We start from the raw sequence: 18,480 nt of genomic DNA, 5'->3' as shown, positions 1-18,480 counted from the left end.
TCCTGTTTCCGCAGATAAAGTCAAAGGGCAACGAACGGTCTGAGATATAAATACCAGGTCAAGACTCAGCTGAAAAGGCCAAGGGCAAGTAAAGTTGAGACCAGAGGCACGCATTTCATTGCCAGTGCAATACAGTCTACCCAAAGCAGATACTGCAGTGCAGAATCAGAAAGGAATGGTGACAACGATATGCACCAGTTATCTATACAGCATTTGTAATTGCTTTCATTTGGCTTTGTTTTACTCTGCTGTCTCCTGCCAGCTCGCCTTTGCAACTAAGAATCTGATCTCAAGTAGCTTGCCTGAATATATGACGGTCAACTAAATACATTTTAAAAATACACCACAGACAGGAAGGCACCTGAGAATCTAAATGCAAGTTTATCTTTTCGTGAGCAGCATAATTGATTCAAGCCGCCACTTCTTTTTATTTTTATTTTTTGCAATCATCTCAAGTACTTCAACAAACTCTTGAGTGTCACAAGCATAGAAGAGCAGCAAACTGTATACAGCTCTATTTAGAGGACAGTAAAGTCTCCACACAGCTGTAGGTCCAGTCCTGTTTTTCATTGATCGGCAGCACATGTTGACACACCTAGTGGATAGCAAATATGACTGTATTAACAAACATCAAACTCATCCACAACGTCAGAAGTATTAAAAATGATTTTAGTTGTGTGCGATTCAACTGCGATCAGGAAATAATGTCAATAGAAAAATGTCTTACCATCTTCGTTCTGGCTGGAACCTCTATAGCAAACACATTCAGGCCTCTACTGCTGCAGCAGTTGCTGTTGTGTTTGTTGTTGATACGAACCGTCACTTTCTGGTTGGACTGTAACAACAAGAAAAATTGTAGTCACCGACTGCAGTAAAACAAGAAAAATATATATTTTTTTAAATTGCCCACTATGTCTGTGCAAGGCTAAAAATGGCCCCGAACAGGCTGAAAGGGTCAAATTAAACATAAAGGCCTGAGAGTTAACTGTCACTTTACCTTTTTGCGGTGTGTACAGTTACTCGTTGGTAATGCGTGAACACAAGGGCACTTAAAGTATCCGTAAACAAGAGCTCCAACAATGTGCAATGACTTTAAAACAATGATGACAATCAGCTATCAATGTACAGTTTATTTTTAAGGTCTAAATGGAATCATTAATTTATATTGAGGTTTCACGAGGAGAACTGCACTTCATCACGACGAGTTATGATTTAATACCCACACATCCATTCTCTACTTCGCCTATGATATTCACAGCGGCCAAGAGCTAGGGTCAATCCCAGCTAATTTTGGATGAAAGGTAGAGTAGACCCGGGCTGAACGCCTGTCAATCACAGGCCACATCTACAATATTCATCTGAGCTTTTTCACAATTAGAGAGTGGGAAATAAAGCCATGCTAACCGCGGAGAATTTCAACATCATCACTTCATGATTCTAATAACCCCAATTAAAAAAAAAGTTAATCAAATATTTCAAAAACAAAAATCAGTATAATAAGAACTTTCCATGCAATAACTATCTCCAGCAGAAATAAGGGTATGAATATACAATAGCAATGGAAGTCTGCAAGAAGCTATCACCAGTGTGATAAGTCTGTGCCTAAATATTGAGAAACCTTGTCAAATGTCGGAGTCTACCTTGTTGACTATGAGGGAGGATACCCTGTGTTCTCCTCTGTAGGTGTAGATGAGCACATTGTCTTGACCTTTTAGTTGTTTGACTGCTCCCTCTAACGTGATGGACTTCTGCAAGGCCTGGTTCAGAATCTTGGACCCAGAGTCCAGTCTGAGAGGCTGAACTGATGGCTGTGTGCTCTCACAGAGGATGTCTATCTGGAACGGGCAAGCCTGATTGATGACATAGGAGATCATATTAGGGGAGGAAAAAAAAAGCCTGCAAATGTCATTATCTAAATTTTAAAAATGAATGAAAAAAAAAAAAGATTGATAACCTCGACCAGTTCCAGCATACGGTTGTAGCCCATAGTCTCGACAAGGGTCCACAGATCATCAGTGTCGCCGTCTGTTGCCTCCATCAGAGTCAGCTCCATGAAGCCCTGTTTTGTCAGTTGATTCTCTCTCATGTCAAAATTATCTGCGGACGCAAATGATCCTGATGGCAATGCTTGGAGAGTGTTTACACCATTTGGAAACAATTGTCAGCTTTATGATGCAGATTGTTCAACTGCAGTAAAATACAACATCTGGAGGAAGTTCAGTTCAGACTTTTCCCCTCATGGACTGAACAGGATATTCAAATACAGATGTTTGACGAACATTAATAATAAGAACATTTAACTTGTACCTTTGCAGATGGCCCACGTCCCCATCTTGCACTCCTCTCCACTGATCATCAGCTCTAAGAAGTTATATTCCTCAAGACTGAGCAAACCATTCCCATCCAAGTCGATCATGTAAAAGATCTCCGATAGTGCCTCCCTGTGGCGCACAATGGCATTACTGCACTACCGATGCTGTATCTTGGCCGTCTATTTGCATAATTGGCAGAGGCATAATTGTCGAGATTTCTAATTATGATGCACTCAAACACCACAACCAACAAAGACCGCTAATTAACCCACAAGCAATGGCATCGTTCCACAAATAAGCAACCAGATGTGACTCATGCTCTAAGGATTCTGGGCGCTTGAAGTTTAGAACTATTTCAAATATACATAAAAATAAAGTAATTGTTTGTTTGATATAGTTCTGTTGTGTTATACTGTGTATGATTTCTTTTAAAGCAATGTTAAAGTCACCACACATTTTTTTTTTTTTTGCTGCTGTGTAATTTTCTTCCATCCAGTCCCTAAAAGTATTATTAGAACATAGTGTTCTACAGATGCAACTTATACATTTTGCTTTTTTTTTTTTATCCATGATTATTTTGCCTGGGATGCAATCTCGTAATTGATCTGCTACCTTTGACATTTTCCTCAACCACCTTAAAAAAACTACCTCCATTTCTTATCAATAAACAAGGACACCCCATCTCCTCTTATTTTCTCTGTTGACATACCATTTAATTTCCTTCCATTTCAAAGTTCAAGCATCCAAGTTTCTGATATTGCAATGATGTTAAACAGCCTTGTAAATTGACAGATAATTTTAATAATAATAATTGAAATTATGTGTTCAAAGTTGATGGTATTAGTTTAGGAACTAACTAAGCAACTTACCGGAAATCTCTGGTGAGGTCGAGTCTTCCAGTGTCTGTCTTGTAGACAAGTTCTACGGATCTACTAGAGATATTTTTTCGATTCCTTTTCTTTAATCTGCAGCCACTGGAGAAAGGCAGTAGGTAGTACATCCCAGCTTTCAGTTGACCTCTCCAAATGTACTTCTGTGGAACATTTGCACTTTTCAAATTTTATCTTTTTTTTTTTACCCCCAACATACCACAATATCGAATATGAAAGCTATGGGATATATTACAGAGACATGTCATGCCATATACCGTATTGGCCCAAATATAAGACGGCCCTGATTATAAGACGACCCCCTCTTTTTCAAGACTCAAGTTTGAAAAAAAATTTTGAATACCAAATTCAATTTTTATACAGAAAATAATTACAGTACATCTGAAACAAATGATTATAACAATATATTTGAGAGAAAAAGCATGTTATTTTGCCTCATTTAAATATGTAAACTAAAGTTCAATCACATTCGTCAATGAATGGCTTCTGGTTTTTGACATGTAAATTACATCATAACTTCAGCTGCCAGTTAACCTGGCCGATCTTTGACCCACTTTTCTCTCTTCCATAATTTTCTTCTCTTTTCTTTCTTACCACTATTTTTTATTTTTCTTCTTCGTGCTACCATTATTTTTATTTTTATTCTTCGTGACAGGGGTTCACTTGGGCCTGGGGAGTCAAGTTCAGCATTCGCTTCAATGATATCTGGCGCTATCTAGCGTCGTGAATGGGTATAATGTCTAGACCCCGAATATAAGACGACCCCCACTTTTTCAGTCTTATTTCAATGCAAAAAACACCGTCTTATATTCGGGCCAATACGGTATTGCATTTTACGGAAATTGTCATGTTCGCTCCGAGTTTGTTTTTTCTATAGGCAGTTTGAATTCCTCTTTCACTAAAAAACAAAAAAAACAAAACAAAACCAAAAAAAAAACCCATGCTCAATTGAGGACTCTAAGGCTGTGTCCGAATGGCTACACTATTCCCTATATAGTGCACTGTAGAGGGGTCATGCCATTTTGTAGGGGTGTGCGAATGTCCAAAGCAAATGAATTACATTTAAAAAAATCTAATTAATTTTAAAAAATGCAAAACATACTTCTTTGTCCTTTGTACTAGTGAAACACAAGAGTGTCGAATCATCTTCCGTATCGCCAGCTAACATCACAAAAAGAGCCGTGTCCACATTCATCCAGGGGGAAGACTCATCTTAAAAACAGAACAGAGGCTTACATTTACGAAAGTTAAGATGTATGACAAAGCCTGGTTTCAAGGAGAAATTTTTATACACGAATAGTTGGGAATCGACAGTGCCAGTGATGAAAGTGCATTTGTACCGGCTCTTTGGTCAAGGCTCATAGGCTGGATGCTTAGTGTAACATTGGAAGTCTGGGGCAGGTGCAGCTGGTACTGCAGTGAGCTGATGGCGCCATCTTCTTCCAAGAAAAAAGATCCCCTCACGCAACTGCGATACCACTGCTGGGAGAACGAAGCAAAAATATTAAGAGGAGGAAAAGGACACATTTGTTTGTTTCAAGAAGCATAATCGGCAAGATCTTATTAACTAGATACATTCTAAAACAAATCGACTATGCTTAAATGAACCGATTCTTCTTATGATGGCGGAAAGACATTTTGGCATGAAATCGGAATCAAGCAGTCTGCCATCGACCTACAGAGGGCATACTATACACATGGGGTGCCCATTGCATTGTTTGCGATCAACCAGGAGCTTCCAAAGGGGGGTATCGGTCAATCACATGGCATTCACTCTCAATCACTGCCAGCGCTACCATTTTTATGCTGTTGATATAGCTGCCTGTTAACGGCAGTGAATGAGTTAAAAAAAAAAGGATAGATAGATGTCAGGGTCGTGCAAAGTTCAGAGTTCTTAATTTGAATTTACTCCACCACACAGGGCATTGAATTTTATTTATTAATTTAATTCAATGCGCCCTGAACAAAATGGCCAAAATGTTTGGGCAGCCATTTTAAAGTCTTAGAAAGGTGTTTATAGCAAATGAACGGCTATCCATCATATGAAAACATTTCACATTTTTTACAATTGTAATGATCTGTTTTATCTGGATAGGCTTTTAGGGTTGATTAAAAAAACTACAGTACACCAAGTATTCTGTGCAGAGTATATTTTGTTAAATATTCAGTTCAAATCTATGTTGTAAATAGACTTCTATAATACAACGCTTCATTGACAAAAACTTTCATTTGCATCCTGAATTTCATTTCTACTTCCTGCAATTTGAATTTCAATTACAATACTGCTTCATGTTTGCAAATCCAATTCAAAAATTGAATTGGAAGGCGGTACGGTAAGCGACTGGTAAGCACCTCACAGTGCAGAGGTGTAGGGTTCAATTCCAGCTCTGGCCTTCCGGTGTGGAGTTTGCATGTTCTCCCTGTGCCTGCGTGGGTTTTCTCCGGGCACTCCGGTTTCCTCCCACATTCCGCGACCCTCGTTAGGATAAGCGGATTACAAAATGGATGGATGAATTTGGTACAGCCCTGGCAATGTGCATTTGTGGTTGCATCTGATTGGTGATAGCAAGTTAAAAACATACTGTTCCCTATGAAAATGATTGCATGACTTTGCGATACACTTGCAATGCCGACATATTGACCACCCCAAGTTCTTTCAATCACAGCAAGGCATCAACGTCTTGAAGAAGCAAGCGGACCAACACACTATCGCCACGTTTACTGTAAAAAAAAATTTCACACAGGGCCAGTAGCTTTAAAAAGACTCCCCCCCATAAATGACATCATTTAAAATCTGAATTCCATGTTTACTTTGGTTCTTTGTCTGATATTTAGATTAATTTGATCATCTTAAAACATTAACATAGGGAAACTATGTAAGAAAAATAGGAATTTGATTGGAAGGAAAATGCTTATTCACAGCACTGTGTAACAGCTTCCACTCTTCAAGTAAGATGTGAGATCAAAGTCCACTCAATTTGGGCAAAAAAAAAAAGAACCCTCAAGATATTTAATAGGAAAGATGTTTGATTCATCCAAACATGCCTCGATAGTTCTGCAGAGAAAAGGGTGTGTCTTTCCCAAACTGTCACAAAGTTGGAACCATACATTTTGGAGCCATTATATTGGATTGGATTGACAATAAAGTTGTATCCAATCCAATATGATGGCTCCAAAATGTAAATGGAAAAGGAAGTGGAAGAATGAAGATTCAGGAGCGACACAGGGATCACAGATTATTTCATTGACAAGTTGTCAAATGCCATTCAACATGTCGTACTGCAGCAGGTAAGGCTGGCAGCCGACAAATATTGTTGTACTAATGTTCATCCTGAGGAGGGCAGAGATGTTACACATTTCACAACTCCCAAAAAAGTGAGCTTACATTTATTTTACTTAACCGTTTTGTGAACGTCAGCGTGTTTGTACCATTTGTTCACCTTCCAAACTTAAGAGCGACGCGCACAACAGTATGATAATTTGTCTGAGTGATTTGTTTCTTTGCTAAAGCTGAGTATTCACAAATTAAAAATAAATACTTCTCTTCCGCTAAAAAATCAGTTGAATGTCAAAAGACAAATTAGGATTCATGAACATCACCAAACTAGACTCAATTGTTTAAACTGCCTGGCGGTCTAAAAATGACAACACTATTTACAAAAGTAAAACTGACCTACCCATGAGAGAAGGTGAGCCTGCAGACGAAAAACAGGTACAGTCAACTACTACCTTATCTTTAAGATTAAGATTAAGATATCCTTTTATTTTGATGCTTTGATGTACCGAACGAAAACACACCGAACCAACACCAAACACACAGACTAAACCACTTCATTTGGTTCAACATTACAATAATGTGTATTAGTGTTTAGTTCTTTCAGATTTGACATCACATGGGAGACAAAATCCAGAGAAATGCGACAATTTCCAACTCACAACCCTGTCATATGACAGATAAAACAATGGCGTCGTACTTTGTATTTTCCCTTTGAACAGGCGGGAAAGCAACCTTGACTTCCAATTGAGATTTAATGAAGTGATTTTGCTAATAATGTATCCTCCACACTAATCAAATGTCATGTTGTGTACTGTAAAACATTTTGGTGCAACATATTTAGATATCATTTACACATTTTATTAAGTACATCGAGGCAATGGGCAGTCTATCGATCCATCCATCGATGAGATCATAAAAAAAATCAGCCTTCAGAAAAATAATCATGCTCCACTTTTAATGGAGGTCATATTAGTGTGTGTCTCCCATTTTGGTTGCTTCATTTAGGCCAAGGAAAGTTAGTCGCTGAGGGAGTTGCCACTGGTATCGCACTGGTATTTTTACTGACCTTGCTGATGCTGGATGTTGCAGTGACTGAGTGTGACAGAGACGATCGTCTACTGCGTGCAGATGAAGGACGGGAGGATGGTCGGCTATCTGAATAAAACACACCCTGTCAAACAACGATACAATACTAGCAAAGGAGAAAGCTATGTTTTTTTCTTTTTTTTTTAATTATGTTAAGAACATATCAAATGCAAATGTTTGGTCATGGAATCAAAGAAAGCATGCTTTCAATGTCAACCAATGGCTTAACATTGAATACAGAAAAATTGTGCAAACAAGAAGATGCAATCGGACCCATCCATCCACTTTCTATAATGCTTAGGCTGACCAGGTGACCACCTGGTGAGCTGGAGGTAGGTGACTTCGGGCGGGGGGATTTTATGCCACCTGTCCCGGCTTTTTTGAAACTTGTAGCTATAAAATTCCAAAATAATGATAATTTGGTCAAAACAATCAAGTTGATCATATTTTGTCTTTGTAGTGTATTCAATTAAATATAGGTTGAACATGATGTGCAAATCATCGTATTTCATTTTGATTTGTATTTAACACAACGTCCCAACTTAATTGGAATTGGGTTAGTAAATCACAATACGATCAGCACAATATTTTGGATTTTATTGACAGTAAAAGTGAGCTCCAAAGAAGAAATGGCTGAAATATTTGCCACCAGGCACTGAATAATTTACACTATGTTTGAATTGGTACACTTTAATAAGTGCAATGAAAAATGTACCCTGAATGACATAAAATTTGTATTCATTTGAATCTTTACTTTTAAAAACGGAATCGTACAATTTGAATTCATCCCTGAAAATTCAATTTTATATTTATGTATTCACAATCAGTTTTCCAAATACAAATGTAAATGTTTTCCCACACAGTTTCAGTTAGCTTGACTTTTCACATTGTTTCAAAAATGAAAATTAAATTTAGCTTGTGAAACATCCAGGTACTTGAGGATGAGCAATCGATTGAAGAACTCACATCTCCTCTCGATTCGACATCATTTTGAGCTCGTGACAAAATATCGTTAACTTTCTTTATCCTTTGTGGTACAAGTCATTGGATCGGAGAGGGATGAAAAGGTGCTTCCTTTCAAAGATATTTAGCAACGTATCAAAACGAAGCCCGGTCGTCAGTATGTCTCGATTTTTTGTGTTGTTCAAAGAGTGGGATGCTTATTTTTGTTCTATATCTGGCTGTAAAAACCTTGAAATTGTAATGGTATGGGCGCATTGAACTGCATGCTTTTGGTATTAGTGACGTTTAGAGGTAAAACCAGCGCATAGCACGTATCCACCCAAGGTCTCTTAATTCAACACGCGTCTTAAAAATGAATAGCTAAAAATGACTCAGCAATTATGCTCAGTGATGGACACACACACACACACACACACTTCAAAAAAATAAAGGGAACACTTGAACAGTACAATGTAGATAGATATACACACCCTACCCACCATCATTCTAATTATTTTAAATCTTAAAGATTGAAGCCTAAATACTGACTGACAAACATAGATCCACATTAGCAACCAAAATGGTTTTCAAACTGAAAGAATAACACATTCAACACGTGCAAGTGGGAAGCATTTTGTCTCATCTCCTTATTAAAATGTAACAGGGATAAATCAATATGTGGGAGAGGCACAATAATGTGATAATCCCGACTACTGTGTGGGAACTCATTTGTTTTTGCAGTTGCCGTTGGTGTGGGTCCTCCTACTGACCACCTGCAAATCCCTCATCCTCTCCCCAGTGATTAGTAGCGGGATCCTCCGAATCAATAACATGAACATAGACTGACCACTTAGATCAATCCCATCTATCACCCCACAGTGGCAGAATTGTCTTCCTCTTACTTTAGCAGAATCTCTGTCTTTGGTTCGACCATGTTCTGAACAATAATGATGGCCCTCAGCTTTTAGAATTGACTTCGTAGTTGCATGATTAATCCATAAAAACATACTTTGGGCCAGAATGCTCTCACCAAAACACATATTTTGGGCCAGATTGCTCTCACCGAAGTCTGTGGATGGTTGTTTGTCAATCTGCTAATGGCAGAAATGATGACCCAAATCAAAGGGCTTCACAGTTCCTTCCCTACAAACAAGCGGCTCTAATTGTGTGGCTCTCCTGATGAATGAACTGTCCTAATGAGGTGATTTGTTATGGGGAGTGAAAAAAATTAATCAATAATAGAGCTATTAAATTCATCACAATAAAGTGGCAATGTGTAATTGGTGTGAACGGGTGCGCATCTAATATAGAAAGTCAATCAACCGACTACAAGGCAACAAACTTGGAACCTTTGAAAGAAGCCGATTAAAAGTTATTCAACTACCTTTCCGAAGTGTGATCTCTGGATCTGACCAGGTTGTTTCCGGAGGCTGAGGTGGTGATGATTCTGATGTCACGGAGGCTTTTGGAGGGCTGTCTGGATGGCTGCCAAAGTTTTGTCTCTTCAGCTTGGCATCAGACTGGAGCTTCTCCAAAGAGGCCATCTGACATTTCTCTGCAGTGGACACGAGCTGTCGACAAAACTAACAGCAAGAGTAAGACCAGCACATCAATGTGTTTAGGTACTGAAATAACAGATGGCAAGCACACCATTTGAAACAGAACTAATTTTCAGATTGCTATGTTACCTCATATATTATCCAGCATGCGACGATGACATGCTTTGAAACAACTTGCTCATAGATCAGACACACTGTGGACACCAGCACTCATGTTACATCTCTGAGGCACCACTCAGAGAGTCAATGTCAGAGCTACTTGTTGCAGTATGTCCAGGAGTATCAATGACTTTCGGTCGGTCGTTGAAACTTAAGTCAGGACCGACGAACCTCCTCAGTCCGTCATTGAAGGACTCCCATTTTTCTTTCTTCATCTATTCAGTGTTCCCGCGTTTACCATGTTTCCACAAATACCCGAAATAAGTTAAATCCATGAAGCACAGGTTGATTTTTGTTGTATTTTGTTTGTTTTCTTGCTTATATGTTTTCATTTATTACAATGTGTTTTTTGTATGTTATATATTTTTTAATTATATACGTTTTAGTTTAGATGTTTTTTTAAATTATTTTTCACATGTTTCACCACACACTTTGTACACTCTTCTCAGACAGGAATTAACATTTTCACATTTCTCTCTCACATTCCCAAAGTTCAAACCTTCATAGATTTAATTTTTAAAAAAAAGAAAAAAAAAGAAGAAGGTAGTTTTTGGTCCTGTTTTTTCTTCTGGGTGAAAAAAAATCTTATAAGCAGATATGCCACACCTTTGATTACATTTGAGAACCGGTTCTCCATTATCAAATCAAGATGCAGAACACTGTGCATGTTCATATGCTGTGAAAAAAAATGCTGGGGGGTATAAGAAAAACTTATTGCGGCACTCGCCGGAAGGCCCACCACATGCTCCCGGGGCATATATCCTGACTCTTTCGCCTGGGGGAAGCGGGGGGGGGGGGGGGGGGGTGCTGACAGAAGCAGGAGAGACAGGAGTGTGGTTCAAATAATGATGGACAGAAGATTGAAGGACTTGCGGACCGGTGAAATTTACTCATGGTCCGAAAATAGCGAATGTAAAATAACGATGACTGAGTGACTGACTAATGACAACACTTTGGTTCGCCTTGAAATAATGATGTACAGTACTGGTGACGAACTGTCAAAATTTTCTGATGCGACCAGCTCTGGGATCTCGAATGGTCAATTAGCATCTTAGTACTGGTGAAAAAGGCAAAATGTTTACGAAAGTTTTTACAGAAAAAAAAAGAACCTGTATGCAGAGCTGCTGCTATTTACTGATTGTGACTATTTGCAGTGTTGAATTATGATTGGTTTTTATTTTTATGGAGGTGTCTGACAGCTATAAACAACACACAAATGAAAATACTTGCAGATGTTTAAAATACTTGCAGATATTTCATCAACTGCACAAATCACAATTTCAGATTGAAAAGATGCATCCAGTATCCACATATGCACACCTACCTCTGCATAGTTAAATTTATCATCCCGGTTGATGTCGCTTAGTGAGAAAATGGCTTTCACCTCTTCATGTGTCATTTTATCTCCTCCCTGCAAAGTTTAAAGTAGTTAACAGCCAAAACACAATTATTAAAATAGTCAAACATTATAACCAACAATATGTACTTCGTGCACTTGGTCTAATGCTTAAGTTAAAAATTGTTACCATCGATCACAAAAGGTGAACACGTGTAATGCAAAATATGTCGGAACTCACAGTTGTAAGAAGTTTTTCCAGTTGGCTGTGTGTGATGTAGCCATCGCCATTTGCGTCCAGCTTTTTGAAAATTCCCATAAGATCATTCTCAGTTTTCCACTCGCTTTTCAGGATCTCACAGAAATCATCAAAGTTCATGTGCGTTGTTCCTGGGTTCCAGTATTTATCAAGAGTATCTTGGGAGGGATTTCTACCAGCGAACTGGAGAACTATAAAAAAATATATGAATGAACTTGACAATAGGCAACCAATACCAACTATTCAATTTAATTTTGTGGGGTATTTTTTTTCTTCGGCATATTTATTATTATTGCATGTATAGAGAAATATTTTAGCCACATAAAATATGCATTTCCCTCGTCGATTCTCCTGCATTCATTTTTGATGCAAACGTTTCAAACATGGGTAGACATTGATTTTTTTTTTTTTTAGGAAATCATTTAATTACAAAAGCCTCACAAAGTCCTTTGGGCCATTTACGTTTGCATTTCATTATTGACATTGTGAGAAATTACTATTTAAGTCATTTGTAGCTTTAAGAATTGCAAATTATAAATTGAGAATACGTTCCTGATATGATCCTTATTTTGAGATAATGCTACGTCATTCAAAATGGGTCCTTGTGCAACAACAAAAGGTAGGCTTTTCCAAATGTTTGGGAAACACTTACCTCGACATAACTCCTTTTTCGAGGAGATATTTATCAGACTAGATCTGAACACACTTAGGAAAGCGGCTCTGCACTGCATGTAGAAAGTCTCCTCCTCATCAGCAACCTCCGATGAATCCAGGTAAGACATCCTAGTCAAGGGTAGTATCGAGTGGGTTAATGTTCGCCCCCTCTGTCCCAGAACGACACATTCAAACTACATCCATCCATCCATGATATGTGTATTTATTCATTATGTACTATGACATACGAAAACACCGCCCAAAAAAACACAAGCCGACTCGTTAGAATTAAATGAGCTTCTGTGGCAACCTACACAAGAACACCGTTGCCAGAGCTTGCTGGTTGCTAGTCAACAACAATGAAATTGGTGTTCACTTCTAAAGCACACGGAAGAAACAAATGTTAATGTCCGGAACCACACGACAAATGTAACGTGGTATCCGTTTGCAATTCCAAAAATAAAACGAATTACCACTTAACCACGTAATATTTTGTCTTTGATCGTCGTTGTAGCCTGAATTATTAAAATGTTTCAGCTCAGGCTGCCAGTCGATGGCTGCGCCTGCTATGGCTCCACGCCAACATTTACAACGTACTTTCCGGAGCTGTAGTGTTTTTACGCTAAAACACCAATAAGATTGGATTCCATCCAAGCAACAATAAAAACGACGAAGAAGCAGCGGCGGTTTTGTGCGATTAAGGTTCAGTTGATTTAGTTTGCTCGGAAAATGTACTGTCACTTGTGCTGACTGCAACGCATGCTGTTGCACAGCTTTTAAACGCACTAGACCAGCGGCCCCCAACCTTTTTTTTGCCCCACGGGCCGGTTTAATGTCATACAATATTTTCAGGGACCGGCCATGAAGGTGTGACGGATAAATACAACAAAATAATATGATATGACCTGCATGAAAACTGTGGTGTTTTCGAAACATATGAATAAACCCGAATCATGACACGAGGAACGTCCTATATGGCCGCAACACTCTCTGGTCGGTATGGTAACGTTTAAGACTTAAAAGTAAGTTACACTGCAAATACAAATCGCATGAAAAATACGACTCACCATCGCCGCATATTATGCAGATTGGATTTGGTGCGTGGGAATCTCCCGTTGAGATAAATCCGTATTTTAAGCAGGAAATCCTGTCATGTCTGTTAAATGTAGCCTTTTTCTTCAAAGTCGCAGGCTCCTCTTCTGTCTCCTGGCTGGGCATTTCCCCCTTCCCAAAGACGTTTCTTTTTTTTACTCCGTTTGCAAGCTCCTGGGTTTGATTTTAGCGGTAACCTATCACGTGACCGAGAAGTGCGCCATGACCTGCGTTAAGAGTGACATACTGTAGACTGATGTAACAGAAGATACGGTAATTTTTCAAAATAAAACGTAATAAATGTTATTCCGTTTTATTTTGGAATAAATTTTAAAATAAATGTTATTCTTTCCGTGCGGCTGGGTACAAATGACCCAGGGACTGGTGCCGGTCTGCGGCCCGGCGGTTGCGGACCAATGCACCAGATCTATGAAGTTAGTAGCCTATTACAAGTTATGTTTGCATGTAATTACATTACCACTGCACACTACTGTTGGTGATTGAGTTGTGTGATTCGGTGGGGAAGGCGCGATTTTGGAACATGACAGTGACCATGTTATTTAACAAGATTAAAATAACATTTACAAAGCGGCAGTGCTCGTCAGAAGATATATATACTGTATACTGTATATATATTCCGTTTGACGTTTTCTCAGGTTTTGTGGAACCCCCCCCCCCAAACCTCAAAATGTCATTTAGACACACAATGCAAAAAATAAAATAGAATACATTTATTAAGGATGTCTCTTAGCACATCATTAAACACAAAAAAAAATGGAAGGTGTGTTGTACATCCAAAGGGCATGAGGTACTCGAAGTGTCCCATGGGAGTTTTGAAGGCAGTCTTTCATTCAACACCCTCCCGAATCCTAACCAGGTGATAGGTGCTGCGGGGATCAAGTTTAGTGAAGATGGTGGCAGATATGTTGCACATACAACACATTTGACAATAAAGTTGACTTGAACTTGAGATTGTCAAGGGGCAAACGTGGAGTCGAGCAAGGGTAGCGGCTATTTATTCCTAATAGCGAAATCATTTAGGCCTCGGTAATCAACAGATGGTCATTTTGACGTGTCTTTTTCAATACAAAAGAATCCCACACCCACGGTGGACATAGAGGGACGAATTAAACTTGTTGCTCACGAGCTTGAAATGTATTCACATAAAGATTGTTTGGGTTCAGACTTGATCAAGTCTAGAACTGGGAAGCAGGGCATTGGGAACAAGCTCTATCGTGCAATCATTGGTCAGTAAGGCTGCTGTGACTGAGCGCGATCTTTGCTGAAAAATTATGGTATTCAATGGGAATGAATACATGGGAATGAACATTTTCCGGTGAAGATTTAATGGGTGAGGTGTGTCCTAATTCGCCCGATATGCAGTTGACAGATTAAAAAAAAAGGTTCCAATTTTTGAGGTTTAGTTCATATAAGTGTGATTTTTTTCCCCCCAATCACTCTCTCTTATGAATTCTTAACCACAATACTGTAACCCTCACACCATCGGCGTTGCTCGTAAAGGCAAAACAAAGAATTTCCTCTTTTTCACGTTACCCCAGAGTTTCAATTCGAGCGGACCAGTGATATGTTTCATTTGTGTGTTGTTGAATTTTGTATTTATTTTATTTTTTTCGAAATGCACGAAGGAGTGGCACCCAAATTTCGTTTTATGCTATACAATGACGGGCGACCCGGTAGTCCAGTGGTTAGCACGTCGACTTCACAGTGCAGAGGTACCGGGTTCAATTCCAGCTCCGGCCTCCCTGTGTGGAGTTTGCATGTTCTCCCCGGGCCTGCGTGGGTTTTCTCCGGGTACTCCGGTTTCCTCCCACATTCCAAAAACATGCATGGCAGGCTGATTGAACGCTCTAAATTGTCCCTAGGTGTGAATGTGAGCGTGGATGGTTGTTTGTCTCTGTGTGCCCTGCGATTGGCTGGCAACCGATTCAGGGTGTCCCCCGCCTACTGCCCGAAGACGGCTGGGATAGGCTCCAGCACCCCCCGCGACCCTAGTGAGGATCAAGCGGTTCGGAAAATGGATGGATGCTATACAATGACAATAAAGACGATTCTGATTATTTCCGCCAGAAGAAATTCATCTAAATCCAATACTTTCCGCCCCTCTAAGTTCTTCGATTGGACAACCTAATGCTTCCACGATTCATGGATCTACAAAACAATCAGCTTCACCGGAAGCAACAAGAGCAACAATCTTTAGTCCTTTCCCATATCCTGATACGGCCCCCTGGAGTCTTTTCATGTTCTTGGTTTTGTCATGGTGTAGACTCGATTATGATGACGCCAAGTCATACTCACATTGTTTATTAGAACTGGAACTCATAGCATGGAGGGTCCGATGTTCATTTACTAATCTGGCGTGATGGTCTCGAAGGACATGCAGAGATTCGGTGATCCAACTGGCCTCAGTAGAAACATGCCCCAGTCTGGGACCGCCATGCTCTATCCTCAGGAAGTAGATGCCCACAATCAAGTTGTGGATCCCACAAATGTAGATTGAGACAAAATAATCTTATTTAAAAAATAAATTTAAAAAAACGTAATTACAGAAAAACACAAAGCCAGGGGGGAAAAAACTAACAAAAAGCACTTGCAGAAGAATAGGAAAATAACGAAAATAGCTTGTCACCAAAAGACAAGAAAAATTCAATTGCAAAAAATTACATTAAACAAAACAACAAGACACTATTTACAATGAAAGGCAAACCAAAATGAGATCATCAAGAATCGGGCGTCGAGAAAATAAGCACTTGTTACATAAAATGCAAGCAAGGCAAATAATCCAACAGAAAGTTGTCTGTCTAGCAGTCCTGAAGTAGTCCACTGATTGTAACCCGTGACAGGTGCGGCGTTCGGGGGGAACTCCCATCGGAAACTGAAACCGAAAACAAACAGGAACATGAGAACTGTCAGGTCCTCAAGACAAAAAGCTTTGTTTTTGTTTTTTGAAAACTATGAACTCAATCTATAAGGCTGTCTGTCGATTGATACAAGACACTTTTACAGCACGAAAAAAAAGATCACCACTGGGTGCTGTGCTAATGTACCGGTATTTATTTCATGGCTTTTCTCTTTCCTGAATGACAATCGCCTTCCAGTGCCTGTGAGAAGCAAACAATTGACTTATACTAAATGTTTGTTGAAAACGGAAGCATCCTACTAGCATATCAAAACTGGCACCAAACTGCTTCAAACATGGTGAAAATAGAGTCATCGATGTGCATAGTTGATTGTGTTACTGCCTATACTGTATTTTCCATTAAGCTGTTTCACCGTTTGTGTTCCGCTACCATCTAGTGGCGATTGTTGGCCGGAACAAATATTGCGTGGAAATATTCCACGCGACACTAGTTGCCGCGCGCATTCACTGGCGCACACTACAAGACATGTTTTGTGAGCTCTGTGTGGCCATTATTGGAAAGACGACGAAAGTGCTACAGATTGCATTAACACCCTCAAGGATTGGCACATTTCTATAGAACCATACATTTTCCACATTGATTCTTAATCAAACACCAGTGACCACGTTGCAGTCAGTCTCCACTAAATGAATTTTCTTGCTGCTTGTAAAATCCATGTGGTTTATATTGAACAAGCTGAGGTTACCACACCTCAAAAAGCTGCACCACGAACAGCGTGTAAGTTAGTCTCTTCGTTACCTGTTGATGAAGCCAGTGCATCGATTTAAAGACTTTTCAGAGAGCTGCATTTTATGAGTTGCCATATTTCAATTGACACACTCTCCTGATGTACAGGACAAAATGACATATCAGAATTTAATGACAGGAGACAAGAAATGGCAGGGATTCGTCCCTTGCCAAATTATGAATGATTTACATAGCACTAAAAATAGTTGCATTAGGACCACTTAACACAAGAACCATTTCCTTAGCCAAGGCAGACATTTGGTGTCTGGTCCATCCATCAAGATAAGCATTAGTTTTTAATTTCATAGTGAAGTCAAGAATACATTTCATGAGCTAAATTGACAGCATATTCATTGTGCTCGCTTGCTTGTCATACTAGGTCGGGTCCTCTGAAGCACAGCAGGGTTTTATTTTAGGGAAATGTAAACGTGGAATGTAAGTAATGGACAGAACTATTAAATGGGTCATTGCATTTTCTTCTATTGCGTGGAATTGATTGTACGTTAGTCACGTTTTAAAGCAATCAGGACAAATGGAACTGAATAAACACGAGTTCAGTCTAAAGTACAGATTTTTGCACTCATCTGTTGTTTGAGATTCGGCTTCTACCTGATGGGCGGCTGTTCAAAACAGCTCAATCTGCCCATTCGTAACACGGCCCGCCATGCAGAAAATAAGAACCAACCTAAAACCACAAGTTGTCAATAAATCATCTGTCTGGTGTTGCATTGATGGTGTTGCATTGAGAAAATATTTACAACACATTGTTGTGGGTGGCCTGGTGGTCGACTGGTTAGGGCGTCAGCGTCACAGTGCAGAGGTGCAGGGTTTGACTCCCTGTGTGGAATTTGCATGTTCTTCCCGGGCCTGCGTGGGTTTTCTCCGGGTACTCCGGTTTCCTCCCACATTCAAGAAACATGCGTGGCAGGTTAATGGAACACTCTAAATCAGGGGTAACCAACCTTTTTGAGAGTGAGAGCTATTTCATGTGTCCTGATTGGGTGAAGGGCTACCAAATTGATACATATCTGAAATAACATTTGTACAAATTACATTTAATAATATTATCCATCCATCCATTTTCCGAACCGCTTGATCCTCACTAGGGTCGCGGGGGGTGCTGGAGCCTATCCCAGCCGTCTCCGGGCAGTAGGCGGGGGACACCCTGAATCAGTTGCCAGCCAATCGCAGGGCACACAGAGACGAACAACCATCCACGCCCACACTCACACTCACACCTAGGGACAAT

The 18,480-nt window shown here is 39.6% G+C and overlaps 1 protein-coding gene and 1 long non-coding RNA gene across 3 annotated transcripts; both read right to left on the bottom strand.

Annotated features, from left to right (window-relative positions):
* Positions 1 to 403: 403 nt before the first annotated feature.
* On the bottom strand, positions 404 to 13,775 carry efcab7 (EF-hand calcium binding domain 7). Of its 2 annotated transcripts, none has more exons than XM_086116384.1 (14): positions 13,542 to 13,775; positions 12,473 to 12,603; positions 11,803 to 12,011; positions 11,550 to 11,636; positions 9,892 to 10,090; positions 7,546 to 7,634; positions 4,543 to 4,684; positions 4,305 to 4,414; positions 3,182 to 3,345; positions 2,308 to 2,441; positions 1,955 to 2,097; positions 1,641 to 1,850; positions 728 to 835; positions 404 to 595 (listed from the first exon to the last, which is right to left on the bottom strand). In XM_086116384.1, exons 1-14 carry the CDS (start codon positions 13,550 to 13,552, stop codon positions 515 to 517), a joined length of 1,818 nt encoding a protein of 605 aa, XP_085972510.1. In that variant the 5' UTR covers positions 13,553 to 13,775; the 3' UTR covers positions 404 to 514. The 2 variants fall into 2 exon arrangements, with proteins under 2 accessions (XP_085972510.1, XP_085972511.1); XM_086116385.1 differs by having other exon boundaries at positions 4,543 to 4,681; positions 13,542 to 13,774.
* Positions 13,776 to 15,872: 2,097 nt separating this feature from the next.
* LOC147202063 (uncharacterized) lies at positions 15,873 to 18,126 on the bottom strand. Its single transcript, XR_015101401.1, has 2 exons — positions 17,990 to 18,126; positions 15,873 to 16,459 (listed from the first exon to the last, which is right to left on the bottom strand). It is a non-coding gene; the product is annotated as an uncharacterized LOC147202063 (long non-coding RNA).
* Positions 18,127 to 18,480: the final 354 nt, after the last annotated feature.

Source organism: Hippocampus guttulatus, chromosome 7, assembly GCF_054856545.1.
Source record: "Hippocampus guttulatus isolate MCC_2025c chromosome 7, RoL_Hgut_1.0, whole genome shotgun sequence".
In the NCBI taxonomy this organism is placed as follows: domain Eukaryota; kingdom Metazoa; phylum Chordata; class Actinopteri; order Syngnathiformes; family Syngnathidae; genus Hippocampus; species Hippocampus guttulatus.
The sequence above is the reverse complement of the archived record's forward strand: the minus strand, read 5'-3'. Positions and strand labels throughout refer to the sequence as shown.